This window comes from Cherax quadricarinatus, chromosome 42, assembly GCF_038502225.1.
Source record: "Cherax quadricarinatus isolate ZL_2023a chromosome 42, ASM3850222v1, whole genome shotgun sequence".
Taxonomy (NCBI): domain Eukaryota; kingdom Metazoa; phylum Arthropoda; class Malacostraca; order Decapoda; family Parastacidae; genus Cherax; species Cherax quadricarinatus.
The window spans coordinates 5202337-5225637 of NC_091333.1; the positions used below are offsets into that span (position 1 = coordinate 5202337).

At 39.1% G+C, this 23301-nt stretch overlaps 1 protein-coding gene across 1 annotated transcript in view; it reads left to right on the plus strand.

The window, feature by feature from the left end:
- LOC128695690 (fibrillin-2) overlaps positions 1 to 23301 on the plus strand; it is a gene marked incomplete in the record, with an annotated part of 295003 nt that overhangs the window by 195778 nt on the left and 75924 nt on the right. Inside the window, 2 exon segments of the mRNA XM_070093229.1 lie at positions 8296 to 8474; positions 10836 to 10976. Coding sequence (XP_069949330.1) covers positions 8296 to 8474; positions 10836 to 10976 — 320 coding nt within the window.

A 23301-nucleotide genomic window follows, 5' to 3' on the forward strand; every position in this document is an offset into this window, starting at 1 on the left:
AATGTTGAAGGATAAGCTATGGCAGGAAAAGAGGGACTATAAATGTATTAATTCAAGGATTATGTGGAGTAAAATAAAGATTGGATGTGAAAAGTGGGTTATAATAAGCGTGTATGCACCTGGAGAAGAGAGAAGTGTAGAGGAGAGAGAGAGATTTTGGGAAATGTTGAGTGAATGCGTGGGGAGTTTTGAATCAAGTGTGAGAGTAATGGTGGTTGGGGATTTTAATGCTAAAGTGGGTAAAAATGTTATGGAGGGAGTAGTAGGTAAATTTGGGGTGCCAGGGGTAAATGTAAATGGGGAGCCTTTAATTGAGCTATGTGTAGAAAGAAATTTGGTAATAAGTAATACATATTTTATGAAAAAGAGGATAAATAAATATACAAGGTATGATGTAGCACGTAATGAAAGTAGTTTATTAGATTATGTATTGGTGGATAAAAGGTTGATGGGTAGGCTCCAGGATGTACATGTTTATAGAGGGGCAACTGATATATCGGATCATTATTTAGTTGTAGCTACAGTTAGAGTAAGAGGTAGATGGGAAAAGAGGAAGGTGGCAACAACAAGTAAGAGGGAGGTGAAAGTGTATAAACTAAGGGAGGAGGAAGTTCGGGTGAGATATAAGCGACTATTGGCAGAAAGGTGGGCTAGTGCAAAGATGAGTAGTGGGGGGGTTGAAGAGGGTTGGAATAGTTTTAAAAATGCAGTATTAGAATGTGGGGCAGAAGTTTGTGGTTATAGGAGGGTGGGGGCAGGAGGAAAGAGGAGTGATTGGTGGAATGATGAAGTAAAGGGTGTGATAAAAGAGAAAAAGGTAGCTTATGAGAGGTTTTTACAAAGCAGAAGTGTTATAAGAAGAGCAGAGTATATGGAGAGTAAAAGAAAGGTAAAGAGAGTGGTGAGAGAGTGCAAAAGGAGAGCAGATGATAGAGTGGGAGAGGCACTGTCAAGAAATTTTAATGAAAATAAGAAAAAATTTTGGAGTGAGTTAAACAAGTTAAGAAAGCCTAGGGAAAATATGGATTTGTCAGTTAAAAACAGAGTAGGGGAGTTAGTAGATGGGGAGATGGAGGTATTGGGTAGATGGCGAGAATATTTTGAGGAACTTTTAAATGTTAAGGAAGAAACAGAGGCAGTAATTTCATGCACTGGTCAGGGAGGTATACCATCTTTTAGGAGTGAAGAAGAGCAGAATGTAAGTGTGGGGGAGGTACGTGAGGCATTACGTAAAATGAAAGGGGGTAAAGCAGCTGGAACTGATGGGATCATGACAGAAATGTTAAAAGCAGGGGGGGATATAGTGTTGGAGTGGTTGGTACTTTTGTTTAATAAATGTATGAAAGAGGGGAAGGTACCTAGGGATTGGCAGAGAGCATGTATAGTCCCTTTATATAAAGGGAAAGGGGACAAAAGAGACTGTAAAAATTATAGAGGAATAAGCTTACTGAGTATACCAGGAAAAGTGTACGGTAGGGTTATAATTGAAAGAATTAGAGGTAAGACAGAATGTAGGATTGCGGATGAGCAAGGAGGTTTTAGAGTGGGTAGGGGATGTGTAGATCAGGTGTTTACATTGAAGCATATATGTGAACAGTATTTAGATAAAGATAGGGAAGTTTTTATTGCATTTATGGATTTAGAAAAGGCATATGATAGAGTGGATAGAGGAGCAATGTGGCAGATGTTGCAAGTATATGGAATAGGTGGTAAGTTATTAAATGCTGTAAAGAGTTTTTATGAGGATAGTGAGGCTCAGGTTAGGGTGTGTAGAAGAGAGGGAGACTACTTCCCGGTAAAAGTAGGTCTTAGACAGGGATGTGTAATGTCACCATGGTTGTTTAATATATTTATAGATGGGGTTGTAAAGGAAGTAAATGCTAGGGTGTTTGGGAGAGGGGTGGGATTAAATTATGGGGAATCAAATTCAAAATGGGAATTGACACAGTTACTTTTTGCTGATGATACTGTGCTTATGGGAGATTCTAAAGAAAAATTGCAAAGGTTAGTGGATGAGTTTGGGAATGTGTGTAAAGGTAGAAAGTTGAAAGTGAACATAGAAAAGAGTAAGGTGATGAGGGTGTCAAATGATTTAGATAAAGAAAAATTGGATATCAAATTGGGGAGGAGGAGTATGGAAGAAGTGAATGTTTTCAGATACTTGGGAGTTGACGTGTCGGCGGATGGATTTATGAAGGATGAGGTTAATCATAGAATTGATGAGGGAAAAAAGGTGAGTGGTGCGTTGAGGTATATGTGGAGTCAAAAAACGTTATCTATGGAGGCAAAGAAGGGAATGTATGAAAGTATAGTAGTACCAACACTCTTATATGGGTGTGAAGCTTGGGTGGTAAATACAGCAGCGAGGAGACGGTTGGAGGCAGCGGAGATGTCCTGTTTAAGGGCAATGTGTGGTGTAAATATTATGCAGAAAATTCGGAGTGTGGAAATTAGGAGAAGGTGTGGAGTTAATAAAAGTATTAGTCAGAGGGCAGAAGAGGGGTTGTTGAGGTGGTTTGGTCATTTAGAGAGAATGGATCACAGTAGAATGACATGGAAAGCATATAAATCTATAGGGGAAGGAAGGCGGGGTAGGGGTCGTCCTCGAAAGGGTTGGAGAGAGGGGGTAAAGGAGGTTTTGTGGGTAAGGGGCTTGGACTTCCAGCAAGCGTGCGTGAGCGTGTTAGATAGGAGTGAATGGAGACGAATGGTACTTGGGACCTGACGATCTGTTGGAGTGTGAGCAGGGTAATATTTAGTGAAGGGATTCAGGGAAACCGGTTATTTTCATATAGTCGGACTTGAGTCCTGGAAATGGGAAGTACAATGCCTGCACTTTAAAGGAGGGGTTTGGGATATTGGCAGTTTGGAGGGATATGTTGTGTATCTTTATATGTTTATGCTTCTAGACTGTTGTATTCTGAGCACCTCTGCAAAAACAGTGATAATGTGCGAGTGTGGTGAAAGTGTTGAATGATGATGAAAGTATTTTCTTTTTGGGGATTTTCTTTCTTTTTTGGGTCACCCTGCCTCGGTGGGAGACGGCCGACTTGTTGAAAAAAAAAAAAAAAAAAAAAAATATAATATATATATATTTATATATTTATATATTTATATATATATATTTATATTTATATATATATATTTATATATATATATATATATATATATATATATATATATATATATATACATATACATATACACATATACATATATACATATATACATATATACATATATACATATATACATATATATATATATATATATATATATATATATATATATATATATATATATATATATATTATTTATTTTTTTTTTTTTTTTTATTATCACACTGGCCGATTCCCACCAAGGCAGGGTGGCCCGAAAAAGAAAAACTTTCACCATCATTCACTCCATCACTGTCTTGCCAGAAGGGTGCTTTACACTACAGTTTTTAAACTGCAACATTAACACCCCTCCTTCAGAGTGCAGGCACTGTACTTCCCATCTCCAGGACTCAAGTCCGGCCTGCCGGTTTCCCTGAATCCCTTCATAAATGTTACTTTGCTCACACTCCAACAGCACGTCAAGTATTAAAAACCATTTGTCTCCATTCACTCCTATCAAACACGCTCACGCATGCCTGCTGGAAGTCCAAGCCCCTCGCACACAAAACCTCCTTTACCCCCTCCCTCCAACCCTTCCTAGGCCGACCCCTACCCCGCCTTCCTTCCACTACAGACTGATACACTCTTGAAGTCATTCTGTTTCGCTCCATTCTCTCTACATGTCCGAACCACCTCAACAACCCTTCCTCAGCCCTCTGGACAACAGTTTTGGTAATCCCGCACCTCCTCCTAACTTCCAAACTACGAATTCTCTGCATTATATTCACACCACACATTGCCCTCAGACATGACATCTCCACTGCCTCCAGCCTTCTCCTCGCTGCAACATTCATCACCCACGCTTCACACCCATATAAGAGCGTTGGTAAAACTATACTCTCATACATTCCCCTCTTTGCCTCCAAGGACAAAGTTCTTTGTCTCCACAGACTCCTAAGTGCACCACTCACTCTTTTTCCCTCATCAATTCTATGATTCACCTCATCTTTCATAGACCCATCCGCTGACACGTCCACTCCCAAATATCTGAATACGTTCACCTCCTCCATACTCTCTCCCTCCAATCTGATATTCAATCTTTCATCACCTAATCTTTTTGTTATCCTCATAACCTTACTCTTTCCTGTATTCACCTTTAATTTTCTTCTTTTGCACACCCTACCAAATTCATCCACCAATCTCTGCAACTTCTCTTCAGAATCTCCCAAGAGCACAGTGTCATCAGCAAAGAGCAGCTGTGACAACTCCCACTTTGTGTGTGATTCTTTATCTTTTAACTCCACGCCTCTTGCCAAGACCCTCGCATTTACTTCTCTTACAACCCCATCTATAAATATATTAAACAACCACGGTGACATCACACATCCTTGTCTAAGGCCTACTTTTACTGGGAAAAAATTTCCCTCTTTCCTACATACTCTAACTTGAGCCTCACTATCCTCGTAAAAACTCTTCACTGCTTTCAGTAACCTACCTCCTACACCATACACTTGCAACATCTGCCACATTGCCCCCCTATCCACCCTGTCATACGCCTTTTCCAAATCCATAAATGCCACAAAGACCTCTTTAGCCTTATCTAAATACTGTTCACTTATATGTTTCACTGTAAACACCTGGTCCACACACCCCCTACCTTTCCTAAAGCCTCCTTGTTCATCTGCTATCCTATTCTCCGTCTTACTCTTAATTCTTTCAATTATAACTCTACCATACACTTTACCAGGTACACTCAACAGACTTATCCCCCTATAATTTTTGCACTCTCTTTTATCCCCTTTGCCTTTATACAAAGGAACTATGCATGCTCTCTGCCAATCCCTAGGTACCTTACCCTCTTCCATACATTTATTAAATAATTGCACCAACCACTCCAAAACTATATCCCCACCTGCTTTTAACATTTCTATCTTTATCCCATCAATCCCGGCTGCCTTACCCCCTTTCATTTTACCTACTGCCTCACGAACTTCCCCCACACTCACAACTGGCTCTTCCTCACTCCTACAAGATGTTATTCCTCCTTGCCCTATACACGAAATCACAGCTTCCCTATCTTCATCAACATTTAACAATTCCTCAAAATATTCCCTCCATCTTCCCAATACGTCTAACTCTCCATTTAATAACTCTCCTCTCCTATTTTTAACTGACAAATCCATTTGTTCTCTAGGCTTTCTTAACTTGTTAATCTCACTCCAAAACTTTTTCTTATTTTCAACAAAATTTGTTGATAACATCTCACCCACTCTCTCATTTGCTCTCTTTTTACATTGCTTCACCACTCTCTTAACTTCTCTCTTTTTCTCCATATACTCTTCCCTCCTTGCATCACTTCTACTTTGTAAAAACTTCTCATATGCTAACTTTTTCTCCCTTACTACTCTTTTTACATCATCATTCCACCAATCGCTCCTCTTCCCTCCTGCACCCACTTTCCTGTAACCACAAACTTCTGCTGAACACTCTAACACTACATTTTTAAACCTACCCCATACCTCTTCGACCCCATTGCCTATGCTCTCATTAGCCCATCTATCCTCCAAAAGCTGTTTATATCTTACCCTAACTGCCTCCTCTTTTAGTTTATAAACCTTCACCTCTCTCTTCCCTGATGCTTCTATTCTCCTTGTATCCCATCTACCTTTTACTCTCAGTGTAGCTACAACTAGAAAGTGATCTGATATATCTGTGGCCCCTCTATAAACATGTACATCCTGAAGTCTACTCAACAGTCTTTTATCTACCAATACATAATCCAACAAACTACTGTCATTTCGCCCTACATCATATCGTGTATACTTATTTATCCTCTTTTTCTTAAAATATGTATTACCTATAACTAAACCCCTTTCTATACAAAGTTCAATCAAAGGGCTCCCATTATCATTTACACCTGGCACCCCAAACTTACCTACCACACCCTCTCTAAAAGTTTCTCCTACTTTAGCATTCAAGTCCCCTACAACAATTACTCTCTCACTTGGTTCAAAGGCTCCTATACATTCACTTAACATCTCCCAAAATCTCTCTCTCTCCTCTGCATTCCTCTCTTCTCCAGGTGCATACACGCTTATTATGACCCACTTCTCGCATCCAACCTTTACTTTAATCCACATAATTCTTGAATTTACACATTCATATTCTCTTTTCTCCTTCCATAACTGATCATTTAACATTACTGCTACCCCTTCCTTTGCTCTAACTCTCTCAGATACTCCAGATTTAATCCCATTTATTTCCCCCCACTGAAACTCTCCTACCCCCTTCAGCTTTGTTTCGCTTAGGGCCAGGACATCCAACTTCTTTTCATTCATAACATCAGCAATCATCTGTTTCTTGTCATCCGCACTACATCCACGCACATTTAAGCAACCCAGTTTTATAAAGTTTTTCTTCTTCTCTTTTTTAGTAATTGTATACAGGAGAAGGGGTTACTAGCCCATTGCTCCCGGCATTTTAGTCGCCTCATACGACACGCATGGCTTACGGAGGAAAGATTCTTTTCCACTTCCCCATGGACAATAGAAGAAATAAAAAAGAACAAGAGCTATTTAGAAAAAGGAGAAAAACCTAGATGTATGTATATATATATATGCATGTGCGTGTCTGTGAAGTGTGACCAAAGTGTAAGTAGGAGTAGCAAGATATCCCTGTTATCTTAGCGTGTTTATGAGACAGAAAAAGAAACCAGCAATCCTACCATCATGCAAAACAGTTACAGGTTTTTGTTTCACAGTCATCTGGCAGGACGGTAGTACTTCCCTGGGTGGTTGCTGTCTACCAACCTACTACCTATATATATTATACACACATATATATTATACACACATATATATATATATATATATATATATATATATATATATATATATATATATATATATATATATATATATATATATATATATATATATATATATATATATATATATATATATATATATATATATATATATATATATATATGTGTGTGTGTGTGTGTGTGTGTATATATGTATATATGTATATATGTATATATGTATATATGTATGTATGTATGTATGCATTACTAAATTTAAAAAGAGAAACGTTCATTTTTCTTTTTGAGTCACCTTGCCTCGGTGGGATACAGCTGGTGCATTGAAAAAAATTATGAATGATTTGAGTAGTAATAACAGGTATGTCATGATTTAAAACTAAAAGAAGGTTCACAAATAATTTAGAAGGGATCACAATGTGTGTGTGACATAATTAAGGCAAAATTTTTAAACAGGATGATGTGTAACAAATATGGATAGGTCTACCACTATTTTAATTTCATTTCCTATATGTGTTCACTTAAGACACCTGCTGTCCCTGTTCACCTAGCAGTTAAATGGGTACCTGGGTGTTAGTTGACTGGTGTGGATTGCATCTTGGGGACAGAATTGACCTACTTGCCCACAATATTCTGCATAACAAGGAGCTTTTTATAAAGTATGTGATTTATGTGAGCTAAGCTTCTATACTTTGTACATATACTTGTAGAAATAGATATTATTATTATTATTTTTATTATAACTATATTATTTTTCATTTTTGTTATTAACACACTGGCTGTTCCCCACCAAGGCAGGATGGCTTGAGAAAGAAAAAGAAACTTTCATCATCATTTACTTCATCACTGTCTTGCCAGAGGCATGCTTACACTACAATTTTAAAACTACAACATTAACACCCCTCCTTTATTATTATTATTATTATTATTATTATTATTATTATTATTATTATTATTATTATTATTATTATTATTATTATTATTTTTATTATTATAATTCTATTTGTCAAGAACTTAATGGGTAGGTTGTATAGTCTGTGATACAACCTTTGGATCTTTCATGACTGAGCTTAAATAATGTTCATGTAGTATTGTTTGATACTTCATTTTTGATGTGTACTTTTTAAAATCTTCAGGTAAGTAAGTTTATTCAGGTATACACAAATACAGTTACATAGAATTATCATACATAGCAGCATATGTGTAGAGAACCTAGGATAACCCAAAAAAGTCAGACACAGTGACTTATTTCCATTGGGGTCCTTTGCTTATTTCCATTGGGGTCCTTTACTTATTTCCATTGGGGTCCATCCATATTTTGTAATTAGGTTTATTTGTATTATTCAGACATTGATGATGGGTTGTTTATGTTCCCAGGTGTGAATGCCCTCCAGGACATGAGCTGTCCTCAAATCAGCGCTATTGTAAAGATATTGATGAGTGTTCTCGCACCTCCGGAATCTGTTCAAATGGTGTGTGTGAAAATATGATGGGCACATACCAGTGTATGTGTAATGATGGATACCAACAAACAGGGCAGAAGTCCCACTGTGAAGGTGAGACTATTGTTTTAATAATAATAATAAAAATAATAATACAGTTGACCATCAGTTAACATGATAGCTGCAGTCAGAATGATAACAAATTCTCACTCCAGGCAGCAAACTCCACCAATATTCAAAACGCTAAACTTACTCGCCGTACAAAACATCCATACTTATTATTGTACCTACTACATACATAGAACAGTAAACTTGGATATAAACCCTCCCCTCAAACTTCTCCTTACCATCCTCAACAGAACACATGACCATAACACAAGACACAGATCACTCTTTGATGTTTCCCGTGTCCATCTCACACTATGTAAAAACTCAATTCACATAAGAGGCCCAAAAATGTAGAATTCATTACCTGTGAATATAAAAGAAACACTGTCTGTTTATCAGTTCAAGACTCTTCTTAAAAACCACTTACTCAGCCACAACTAAATAAATACTGAATATAACTGAATCTCATCAAACTGGTTTTTTTTTAATTACATTAGCTTATAGAATCTCCATTTCTCTTGAATGCACAGTAACTCATCTAATATGACCTGTTTCTGCACTACAAATCATTGATTTTACTTGATCTGATTCGATTATATTATACATTATGCTAGAAATTTGTACAACTTTAATGCTTCTTATTTGAAATACTCATTTATACTTCATGGTGTAATTTGTTTACTGTAATTTTTACCACTGAATGTATCATTGCTTAGTTAATCTTAAGTTAATTTTAAGCCTGCCCATAATGCTCTGCATACAAGGGGCTTTTGGCATGTACACCCAATCACTATATTTCTTTGTACAACTATGTATCATGTCCAAATAAAAAATAAATAAATAAATAAAGATAAATAATAATGTTCCCTAAAATTCCCTGTAATCAAAAATTGTGTAAAATGAACTGGTGAGCATATGTGAAAAATAGGGTTACGTTTCTTAAAGCCCCCATAAAAGCCAACCAAATTTGCTAAAAAAACAACGGTAATAATATAATTGTAGGCTGATGTAGTGATGTGTTATATAGTTAATACGATACTTATATCTGCACGAGTTACATAAATAATATTTCTTACCTTAAATTCTGAATTCTGGTGTACATCGATGATTTTTAAAATGAGTGGAGAGGGATGATGTAGCCCTTCTGGGTTGACATGGAAAGTTGTGGATTGTTGGCTGAGGTGGATGACTGAGGTTCTTGCACTGAAGTTAATGATTGTACTTGAGTATTGAGGAATTTGGTAATGTGCCTGGTCTGTTTTGCCTTTCATTACTTTATGCAGCTGATGGGAAGGCATCACAAGCTGCTCCTGAATTGTTGGATGATAATAATATATCAGCTGCAGAAGAAATCGCAGAGGAGCTCAATACCAAATTAATATAGAAGCAGATAAAAGAAAAGAATGGGAAGAACCTGAATATATGCAGTTAACACTGTAGGAGTTACATGATTTATTCCATGTTATTGGTAAAATTGCAGACTTCTTTCACTGAAAAGGATCATGTGAAGTCTAAAAGCATTGGTCTGAAGATGATTCTGGAGCAAGTAGTGATGTCTTGTCATCAGCTGTATAAAGTACTGCTGGATAAAACAGACCAGAGATGCATTACAAAATGCATAAGCAATCCAATACAATCATCACCTACTGACCACTCTGCATCCATATCAATACAGGAGCCACTGCAATCCATCTCAGCCCAGTAGAACAACATTATCTCTCATCAACACTACCAGAATGCAAGGTAAGTTATATACCATAGTAACTCTTACCTGGTACAGTAATAAAAGAATTGGAAGTGTCTGAAACTTAGCCTTATTTTTCCCATATGGTCTTCACTTTATGGAATGCTATGCTGTTACATGCCAATTTTCAGGAATGTAACCCATGTGATATGAGAGGGTTTACTGTATATAATTGATAATTCAAATATTTACAATTAGTCATTATCTTAGTGTCTGCATTAGCTGCCTCCACATAAATACTTTAATAATGCAGTGCCATGGATAATAGGATGTTTAGTACAAAGTAAATTTTTATTAGGACAACATTTTACTCAAGAAGTTTGTCAAGTCCTGACATGATAAAGCTTTCCTTTAGTAAAATATTGACTTAGTAAAGGTTGTTTCTACTCTAAATGTATTTGTATTACTCATATATGCTGAGTGTGCCTTCCAACTTAGTGATATGTTGTTCTTCAATATTTAATGTTGCCCTTTGGGAATATTTTCCTCTGTCCTTCAGCCATGCTGAGCTGATGATATTTTCTGCCCTAAAAAAATTTCATGACAAAAAGCTTTTAGTGAAAATAGCATTTTCATAAGTACTGTAATGTAATCATTTTTAATAAATTCCTCCTCTTCGGAAGATATTGACGAGTGCAGTGTGAACAATGGTGGTTGTGATGATATCTGCATCAATACTCCTGGACTGTTCTCTTGCTCCTGCTCCACTGGATATATGCTGCTCATGGATGGACGCTCTTGTGCAGATGTTGATGAGTGTAAAGGTGGGTTCAGTGTCATCATCAGATGAGAATTAACACTGCTATTGACTATAATGTAGCAAATTACAGGCACACCTTGCAAATACAGCGGGTTATGTTCTAGACCACCGCTATAAAGCAAATCACAGCCTTTTTTTTTTTTTCAGTTGCCAGTGCATATAAAAGCATCATTTATTAAGTGCACAGTAGCACTAGGCCTAAAAAAATGATGCAAAAGTAAAAATAATAAATTAAAAATGCTACAGTACTGTATTGCTAACCTGATGAACTAATCACCGCCAAAAATAATGAACATGACTATAATTGAAAAGTGCCATATTAGCGAGATATGCCTGTGCAATAAATTTTGTATTCACAAGATAATTGGGGTAAATGTTTAATACAGTTATTAGTACCCATCATATGACAAATTAATTTTTGCCAGAATTGTAATAGAAATGAGGGTTGACTTTGTTATAATCTTAGATTATATTACTTCCTATTATCTTATCTACCTGCTTTTTTGTTTTTCCAGCCATGGCTGCTTGGCTGCATTCATATAGTGTGTTCAAATCTTTGATTTAGATGAATCTACTTCCCTTTTCTAAATTTATCGTGCCTGGTTTAGCATATCTTAACCCTTTGACTGTTTCGGTCGTATGTATACGTCTTACGAGCCAATATGTTTGACATATATATACTCAAAAATTCTAGTGGCTTCAAATCAAGCAGGAGAAAGCTGGTTAGCCCACATGTGAGAGAATGGGTCTATGTGGTCAGTGTGCACCATATAAAGAAAATCGTGCAGCATGCAGTGCGTAATGAGAAAAAAACTCCGACCGTGTTTTTGGATTAAAACGCCGAATTTGTGGTGTATTTTTGTATAGTATGTTTGGTTGTATTCTCATTTTCTTAGTCTCATTTGATAGAATGGAAAACATATTATAGAAAAAGAGGTGATTTTGATTGGTTTTACTATGAAAAGGACCTTGAAATAGAGCTCAAGCTAGGGGAAATGTTTGATTTTTGCTGATGTTCAAGAGTAAACAAATTATGTCATTGTCCAATAAATGTCCAACTAGCCATTCTAATATGCAGTCATGAATGGGTTGACATTATTTATACAGTTATTACAATATTGCAGTAGTCTGCATAACAGCAAATCTTTTGTTTTTTGTTTGAATAAAAATTCAAAATAGAAAGCAAGAGTCATATCAGGGGGGCCTGGACACATGACTGATGAACAAAGAAAATGTTATTTTAGAGCCAGAAATGTCTGCATTGTTCATTCTGGACCCAATTTTGAAATTGGCATATTTTTTAATTTGCATGAAATTGGCCAAATTGCAAATTTCTGACCACGTTATTGGGTCGTTGAAATCGGTAAATGGGCAGTTTCTTGTACTCACTCGATAGAACAAATGGAGTTCTAAAGAAATAGTTATGAGTTTGGTCGACTGAAACAATGGAATTAGCCGAAAATAGGGCTCAAGGTAGGTGAAATCGCCAATTCATAAATATCACAGAGGTCACTAACTTCGCGAGAGTGTAATTTCGTAAATTTTCCATCAAATTTCGTTCTTTTGGTGTCATTACCATTGGGAAAAGATTCTCTATCATTTCATAAGATTTTTTTTTTTTTTTTTTTTTCAAAAATTTTTCGACACCGGGAGACACCTCAAGATTTGGGGTTGTGACAGTCAAGGGTTAATTTATTAAATTTTCTTCAGCAGTATTTCCCTCTTTTTTGTATTGGAAGAAAAACAGAATGCAGATGTAATATACACAGACTTTGCAAAAGCCTTTGACAAATATGATCATGGTGTAATAACACAAAAAATACGTGCTAACGGAATATCTGGCAAAGTGGGGAGATGGATCTTTAACTTTCTAACAAATTGAACGCAAAGAGTAGTGGTCAACAGAATTAAATTGGAAGCTGCCATAGTGATAAGCTCTGTTCAACAAGGCACAGTACAGTGGACCCTCGACCAGTGATGGCATCGATTAACGATAAATCTGACTAGTGATACATTTTATCGCAAAAATTTTGCCTCGATTAGCGCTAAAAAACTCGACCAACACTATTCGTTCCGTCTGAGACGCGTCCACTTCTGGCCAGTGTTTACAAACTAGCCAGCCACCGCGGTCGCTTCCAAGCATACAATCGGAACATTTCATATTATCACAGCTTTTTAGTGATTGCACCTGCAAAATAAGTCACCATGGGCCCCAAGAAAGCTTCTAGTGCCAACCCTACAGCAAAAAGGGTGAGAATTACTATGGATATGAAGAAAGAGATCATTGCTAAGTATGAAAGTGGAGTGCATGTCTCCGAGCTGGCCTGGCTGTACACAAAACCCCAATCAACCATCGCTACTATTGTGGCCAAGAAAACGGCAATCAAGGAAGCTGTTCTTGCCAAAGGTGCAACTATGTTTTCGAAACTGAGATCGGAAGTGATAGAAGATGTTGAGAGACTGTTATTGGTATGGATAAACGAAAAACAGATAGCAGGAGATAGCATCTCTCAAGCGATCATATGTGAAAAGGCTAGGAAGTTGCATGACGATTTAATTAGAAAAATGCCAGCAACTAGTGGTGATGTGAGTGAATTTAAGGCCAGCAAAGGTTGGTTTGAGAGATTTAAGAATCGTAGTGGCATACATAATGTGATAAGGCATGGTGAGACTGCCAGTTTGGACCAAAAAGCAGCTGAAAAATATGTGCAGGAATTCAAGGAGTACATAGACAGTGAAGGACTGAAACCTGAACAAGTGTTTAATGGTGACACTGACAATGTTGTGAAACACTTTAGGAATGTCATAAAGGAACGGGAGGTACAGGCCTCTATGGGCAGATATGTTGTGCGACAGAGGTCCAGTGACTCTCAAGCTGGTCCTAGTGGCATTAAAAGAAGAAGGGAAGTAACCCTGAAAAAGGACTTGCCACCTCCAGTCCTAATGGAAGGGGATTCCTCTTCTAAACACTAAGACCATCAACACACTCCCCTCTTCCCATCCCATCAATCATCACCAGATCTTCAATAAAGGTAAGAGTCATGTAACTGTGCATGTCTTCTTCAGTTTGTGTGTATTAAAATTAATATTTCATGTGTTAAATTTGTTTTTTTTTCAATACTTTTGGGTGTCTTGCACGGATTAATTTGATTTCCATTATTTCTTATGGGGAAAATTAACTTGACTAACGATTATTTTGACTTACGATGAGCTCTCAGGAACGGATTAATAGCGTTAGTCGAGGGTCCACTGTACTTGCCCCCATCCTGTCCCTCATCCTCATATCAGACATAGACAGAAGTGTAATCCACAGCACCGTGTCATCCTTTGTATGAGACTGTCATCTATTGAAGACACGGTTAACCTCCAAGAAGATGCAAACTACGTTTTCAAATGGGCAATGGAAAACAATGTGATGTTCAATGAAGACAAATTCCAACTACTCTGTTATGGAAAACTGGAGGAGATAATAACTAGAACTGAGTGTTCTACAAACTCTGATCATGCAATAGAGCAGAAAAATAATGTGAGGGACCTGGGAGTGGTAATGTCTGAGGATCTCACTTTTAAGGATCACAACAGTGCCATGATCATAATGGGAACATTCAGAACAAGATATGCCAAGCCAGTGATGATCCTTTTCAAATCACTTGTTCTCTCTAGGCTGAAATATTGCTGTACATTAACATCTGTGTTCAAAGCAGGTGAAATTGCAGATCAAGAGAGTGTACAGAGAACCTTTACTGCACATACAAGTTCTATCAAGCACCTCAACTACTGGGAATGCTTGGAACCACTTGACTTGTACTCGCTGGAATGCAGGTGAGAGAGAGATATCATAATCTACACTTGGAAAATTCTAGAGTGAATGGTCCCGAATCTGCACACAGAAATCACTCCCTACGAAAGTAAAAGACTGGGCAGGTGGTGCAAAATACCCCAATGAAAAGTAGGAGTGCCATTAGTTTACCTGGAGAGAATTCCGGGGGTCAATGCCCCAGCGGCCCAGTCTGTGACCAGGCCTCATAGGGGAGGAGGGCCTGATCAACCAGGCTGTTACTGCTGGCTGCACGCAGTCCAACGTACGAACCACAGCCCGGCTGGTCAGGTACCGACTTTAAGAAGAAACACTACAAGTGTCCGGGGCCCAAGACTGTTCAACAGCCTCCCACCATGCATAAGGGGAATTAATACTAGGCCCCTGCCTGCCTTCAAGAGGGAGCTGGACAGATACTTAAAGGCGGTGCCATATCAGCCGGGCTGTGGTTCAAACGTTGAACTACGTGCGGCCAGCAGTAGCAGCCTGGTTGACCAGGCCCTGATCCACCAGGAGGCCTGGTCGTGGACTTGATCACGGGGGTGTTGATCCCCGGAATACTCTCCAGGTAGACTCCAGATACAGTAGGGCCCTGCTTTATGGCATTTCATCTTATGGCATTCCTCTAATGCAGCAATTTCAAATTATGACCAAAACTTTCTATATGGCAAGCGGTCTTTCAAATGCGGCGCGTGCCACCTGGTTTGTTTACATTCTCTGTGAGCACATATCTCTATTATGTAATAATATTCACTCTTGGGCACATTAAATATCTTATTTTATGTAATATAGACATTTGCATTAATCCATCTATGATATTTTCTTCAAAATTATATATGAAACATGTTACATAGTATATAAACATTTTATACACAGAGAGTAGTCGTCAACAGAGTAAAGTCCGAGGCAGCTACGGTGAAAAGCTCTGTTCCACAAGGCACAGTACTCGCTCCCATCTTGTTCCTCATCCTCATATCCGACATAGACAAGGATGTCAGCCACAGCACCGTGTCTTCCTTTGCAGATGACACCCGAATCTGCATGACAGTGTCTTCCATTGCAGACACTGCAAGGCTCCAGGCGGACATCAACCAAATCTTTCAGTGGGCTGCAGAAAACAATATGAAGTTCAACGATGAGAAATTTCAATTACTCAGATATGGTAAACATGAGGAAATTAAATCTTCATCAGAGTACAAAACAAATTCTGGCCACAAAATAGAGCGAAACACCAACGTCAAAGACCTGGGAGTGATCATGTCGGAGGATCTCACCTTCAAGGACCATAACATTGTATCAATCGCATCTGCTAGAAAAATGACAGGATGGATAATGAGAACCTTCAAAACTAGGGAGGCCAAGCCCATGATGACACGCTTCAGGTCACTTGTTCTATCTAGGCTGGAATATTGCTGCATACTAACGGCACCTTTCAAGGCAGGTGAAATTGCCGACCTAGAGAATGTACAGAGGACTTTCATGGCACGCATAATGGAGATAAAACACCTCAATTACTGGGAGCGCTTGAGGTTCCTAAACCTGTATTCCCTGGAACGCAGGAGGGAGAGATACATGATTATATACACCTGGAAAATCCTAGAGGGACTAGTACCGAACTTGCACACGAAAATCACTCACTACGAAAGCAAAAGACTTGGCAGACGATGCACCATCCCTCCAATGAAAAGCAGGGGTGTCACTAGCACGTTAAGAGACCATACAATAAGTGTCAGGGGCCCGAGACTGTTCAACTGCCTCCCAGCACACATAAGGGGGATTACCAACAGACCCCTGGCAGTCTTCAAGCTGGCACTGGACAAGCACCTAAAGTCAGTTCCTGATCAGCCAGGCTGTGGCTTGTACATTGGTTTGTGTGCAGCCAGCAGCAACAGCCTGGTTGATCAGGCTCTGATCCACCAGGAGGCCTGGTCACAGACCGGGCCGCGGGGGCGTTGACCCCCGGAACTCTCTCCAGGTAAACTCCAGGTAAATATACTACGGAGGTGTGGTAGCCGGGCGGAAGGAAAACATTACATCACTCCTCTTAATACAAAACACTTTTGTTTACAATTCTCGGCATGAATTATTCATTATTTCTCCCTTTGTTTATGATGGCACCTAGAGGTAGTTGATAGAAATGATTAAACTCAGTGAACATGGTATGTCGATGGTAATAATATGGCTCTGGGCCACATTAAATATCGTGTAGCTATGTAGGTAGGCGTAGGTATGTAGCCCAGGCGGACTACATACCTGCATAATAATTTTTTTTTTTTTTTACAAGTCGGCGGGTGGAAACATTTCGACACGTTTCCTTACACCTATTGTCCTGTTCACCTAGCAGCAAATAGGTACCTGGGTGTTAGTCGACTGGTGTGGGTCGCATCCTGGGGGACAAGATTAAGGACCCCAATGGAAATAAGTTAGACAGTCCTCGATGACGCACTGACTTTCTTGGGTTATACTGGGTGGCTAACCCTCCGGGGTTAAAAATCCGAACGAAATCTTATCATGTCTTCACTGCTTTTGCAGAGGTGCTCAGAACACAACAGTTTAGAAGCATATACATATAAAGATACAAAACACATCCCTCCAAACTGCTAATATCCCGAACCTCTCCTTGAGAGTGCAGGCATTGTACTTCCCATTTCCAGGACTCAAGTCCAGCTATATAAAAATAACCGGTTTCCCTGAATCCCTTCACTAAATATTACCCTGCTCACATTACAACAGATCGTCAGGTCCCAAATACCATTTGTCTCCATTCACTCCTATCAAACATACTCATGCACGCCTGCTGGAAGTCCAAGCCCCTCACCCACAAAACCTCCCTTATCCTTTCCTTCCAACGTTTTCGAGGATGACCCCTACCCCGCCTTTCTTCCCCTACAGATTTATACGCTCTCCATGTCATTCTACTTTGATCCATTCTCTCTAAATGACCAAACCACCTCAACAACCCCTCTTCAGTCCTCTGACTAATACTTTTATTAACTCCACACCTCCTAATTTCCACACTCCAAATTTAATGCATAATATTTACACCAAACATTGCCCTTAGACAGGACATCTCCACTGCCTCCAACTGCCTCCTCGCTGCTGTGTTCACAACCCAAGCTTCACACCCATATAAGAATGTTGGTACTACTATACTTTCATACATTCTCTTCTTTGCCTCCATAGATAACCTTTTTTGTCTCCACATATACCTCAACGCACCACTCACCTTTTTTTCCTCATCAGTTCTATGATTAACCTCATCCTTCATAAATCCATCCGCCGACACGTTAACTCCCAAGTATCTGAAAACATTCACTTCTTCCATACTCCTCCTCCCCAATTTGATATCCAATTTTACTTTATCTAAATCATTTGATAACCCTCATCACCTTACTCTTTTCTATGTTCACTTTCAACTTTCTACCTTTACACACACTCCCAAACTCATCCACTAACCTTTGCTATTTTTCTTTAGAATCTCCCATAAGCACAGTATCATCAGCAAAAAGCAACTGTGTCAATTTCCATTTTGTATTTGATTCCCCATAATTTAATTCCACCCCTCTCCCGAACACCCTAGCATTTACTTCTTTTACAACCCCATCTATAAATATATTAAACAACCATGGTGACATTACACATCCCTGTCTAAGACCTACTTTAACTGGGAAGTAGTCTCCCTCTCTTCTACACACCCTAACCTGAGCCTCACTATCCTCATAAAAACTCTCTACAGCATTTAGTAACTTACCACCTATTCCATATACTGGTAACATCTGCCACATTGCTCCCCTATCCACTCTATCATATGCCTTTTCTAAATCCATAAATGCAATTAAAACTTCCCTACCTTTATCTAAATACTGTTCACATATATGCTTCAATGTAAACACTTGATCTACACATCCCCTACCCACTCTGAAACCTCCTTGCTCATTCGCAATCCTACATTCTGTCTTACCTCTAATTCTTTCAATTATAACCCTACCGTACACTTTTCCTGGTATACAGTAAGGCCCCGCTTTACGAAGTTTCGCCTTACGGCGTTCCGCTAATACGGCGATGTCAAATTATGACCAAAATTTGTTATATGGCAAGCGGTCTTTTAAATACGGCGCCCCCCACCCGGTTTGTTTACATTTTCCGTGACCACATCTATTATGTCAGGAAACTTTCCAAAATTTCAAGTGTTTTAAAGTTACTGCATATTTTATTTGTACTCTGATAATTATACTTATGTGTACCTGTACCTAAATGTACTTACACACTGTGCTGGTGTGCAGGTACACATTAAAGTAGCTAAGTCTCTCTCTACTCATGACGCCAATACTACGTAATAATAATCACTCTTGGGCACACTAAATGTCTTATTTTACATCAATATAGGCATTTTCATTAATCCATCTATGATATTTTCCCCAAAATTATATATGAAACCCATTACATAGCATATAAACATGATACATATACAGTGGACCCCCGCATACCGATTTTAATCCGTGCAAGAGGGGTCATTGTTATGCGAAATAATCGGTATGCGAATGAATTTTCCCCATAAGAAATAATGGAAATCAAATTAATCCGTGCAAGACACCCAAAAGTATGAAAAAAAAATTTTTACCACATGAAATATACATTTTCCTACACACAAAGAGAAGGATACATGCACAATAGTAGAGTAGTACATGCACAGTATATATTGTGCATGTACTAGTCTACTAAATGAAGAATAAATGACACTTACCTTTATTGAAGATGCAGCAATGACTGATGAGACACTGTGTCCTGGGAGTGCCTTTTCCTCCTGAGTACTGTAGGTTCTGTTTGGCATTTTCTTCCAGAACAGGCCTTATCACACTGTGTATGCCACTACGATTCTTAAATCTCTCAAACCAACCTTTGCTGGCTTTAAATTCACCAATATGAGCACTAGTTCCAGGCATTTTTCCCTGTTCACCTGGGTGTTAGTCGACTTGTGTGGGTTGCATCCTGGGAGACAAGATTAAGGACCCCAATGGAAATAAGTTAGACAGTCTTCGATGACACTGACTTTTTTGGGTTATCCTGGGTGGCAAATCCTGTGGGGTTAATTGTTTCTTGGTATTCTCAATAAGCCACACCAACAACGGTGCTACAGCAGCAGCAGCAGCTGACGGTGGTACAGCAGCAACAGACGATGCTACAGCAGCAGCAGACGATGCTACAGCAGCAGCAGACGATGCTACAGCAGCAGCAGACGATGCTACAGCAGCAGCAGCAGCTGACGGTGGTACAGCAGCAACAGACGATGCTACAGCAGCAGCAGCAGACGATGCTACAGCAGCAGCAGACGATACTACAGCAGCAGCAGACGATACTACAGCAGCAGCAGCAGCTGACGGTGGTACAGCAGCAACAGACGATGCTACAGCAGCAGCAAACAATGCTACAGCAGCAGCAGACGATACTACAGCAGCAGCAGCAGCTGACGGTGGTACAGCAGCAACAGACGATGCTACAGCAGCAGCAGACGATGCTACAGCAGCAACAGACGATGTTACAGCAGCAGCAGACGATGCTACAGCAGCAGCAGCAGCAGACGATGCTACAGCAGCAGCAGCAGCTGACAGTGCAGCAGCAGCAGCAGCTGTACCACCAATAGTAGCGATGGTTGATTGGGGTTTATTATACAACCTGGCCAGCTCGGAGACACGCACTCCACTTTCATACTTATCAATGATCTTTTTCTTCATCTCTATTGTAATTCTCACCCTTATTGCTGTAGGGTTGGCACTAGAAGCTTTCTTGGGGCCCATGGTCACTTATTTTCCAGAAAAAGCACCGAAAACACTGTAATAATACGAAATATTCCGATTGTATGCTTGGATGTTACCGCGGAGGCTGGCTGGTAAACAATGCCACCGGCGGAACATGTGAGCGTGGCTCAGGCCGCACATTGGACGCGTCTCGGACGAAAATCGGTGAGCGGGTTTTTAAGCGGTATGTGAGGCAAAATTTTTGCGATTAAAGCAAGCAGTATGCGGATTAATCGTTATGTGATGCCGTCGGTATGCGGGGGTCCACTGTACTCAGAATAAAAATTGATGTAAATATGAGATTTGTTTACAAAGCAGCTGTGTAGGTGGTGTCGGAAGAATTACGTTTCGGAAGAATTACGTTTTCTCTAGTCAAACACTGGGGGGTAACTGTAGAAAAATATTCTTTTCGTATGCCTTTACTCTATGTATAGCAATTCACGACCCTTGTGGGTTTAGTGCTTTTTATAATAAATAATAATAATAATAATAATAATTATTATTATTATTATTATTATTATTATTATTATTATTAATAATAATAATATTATTATTAATAATAATAATATTATTATTATTATTATTATTTTTATTTTTTTTTTTTTTTTCAACAAGTCGGTCGTCTCCCACCGAGGCAGGGTGACCCAAAAAAAGAAAGAAAATCCCCAAAAAGAAAATACTTTCATCATCATTCAACACTTTCACCACACTCACACATTATCACTGCTTTTGCAGAGGTGTTCAGAATATAACAGTTTAGAAGCATATACGTATAGAGATACACAACATATCCCTCCAAACTGCCAATATCCCAAACCCCTCCTTTAAAGTGCAGGCATTGTACTTCCCATTTCCAGGACTCAAGTCCGACTATATGAAAATAACCGGTTTCCCTGAATCCCTTCACTAAATATTACCCTGCTCACACTCCAACAGATCGTCAGGTCCCAAGTATCATTCGTCTCCATTCACTCCTATCTAACACGCTCATGCACGCTTGCTGGAAGTCCAAGCCCCTCACCCACAAAACCTCCTTTACCCCCTCTTTCCAACCCTTTCGAGGACGACCCCTACCCCTCTTTCCTTCCCCTATAGATTTATATGCTTTCCATGTCATTCTACTTTGATCCATTCTCTCTAAATGACCAAACCACCTCAACAACCCCTCTTCTGCCCTCTGACTAATGCTTTTATTAACTCCACACCTTCTCCTAATTTCCACACTCCGAATTTTCTGCATAATATTTACACCACACATTGCCCTTAGACAGGACATCTCCACTGCCTCCAACCGTCTCCTCGCTGCTGCATTTACCACCCAAGCTTCACATCCATATAAGAGTGTTGGTACTACTATACTTTCATACATTCCCTTCTTTGCCTCCATAGATAACGTTTTTTGACTCCACATATACCTCAATGCACCACTCACCTTTTTTCCCTCATCAATTCTATGATTAACCTCATCCTTCATAAATCCATCCGCCGACACGTCAACTCCCAAGTATCTGAAAACATTCACTTCTTCCATACTCCTCCTCCCCAATTTGATATCCAATTTTTCTTTATCTAAATCATTTGATACCCTCATCACCTTACTCTTTTCTATGTTCACTTTCAACTTTCTACCTTTACACACATTCTCAAACTCATCCACTAACCTTTGCAATTTTTCTTTAGAATCTCCCATAAGCACAGTATCATCAGCAAAAAGTAACTGTGTCAATTCCCATTTTGAATTTGATTCCCCATAATTTAATCCCACCCCTCTCCCGAACACCCTAGCATTTACTTCTTTTACAACCCCATCTATAAATATATTAAACAACCATGGTGACATTACACATCCCTGTCTAAGACCTACTTTTACCGGGAAGTATTCTCCCTCTCTTCTACACACCCTAACCTGAGCCTCACTATCCTCATAAAAGCTCTTTACAGTATTTAGTAACTTACCACCTATTCCATATACTTGCAACATCTGCCACATTGCTCCTCTATCCACTCTATCATATGCCTTTTCTAAATCCATAAATGCAATAAAAACTTCCCTACCTTTATCTAAATACTGTTCACATATATGCTTCAATGTAAACACTTGATCTACACATCCCCTACCCACTCTGAAACCTCCTTGCTCGTCCGCAATTCTACATTCTGTCTTACCTCTAATTCTTTCAATTATAACCCTACCGTATACTTTTCCTGGTATACTCAGTAAACTTATTCCTCTATAATTTTTACAATCTCTTTTGTCCCCTTTCCCTTTATATAAAGGGACTATACATACTCTCCGCCAATCCCTAGGTACCTTCCCCTCTTTCATACATTTATTAAACAAAAGTACCAACCACTCCAACACTATATCCCCCCCTGCTTTTAACATTTCTGTCATGATCCCATCAGTTCCAGCTGCTTTACCCCCTTTCATTCTACGTAATGCCTCACGTACCTCCACCACACTTACATTCTGCTCTTCTTCACTCCTAAAAGATGGTATACCTCCCTGGCCAGTGCATGAAATTACCGGCTCCCTTTCTTCCTTAACATTTAAAAGTTCCTCAAAATATTCTCGCCATCTACCTAATACCTCCCTCTCCCCATCTACTAACTCCCCTACTCTGTTTTTAACGGACAAATCCATACTTTCCCTAGGCTTTCTTAACTTGTTTAACTCACTCCAAAATTTTTTCTTATTTTCATTAAAATTTCTTGAC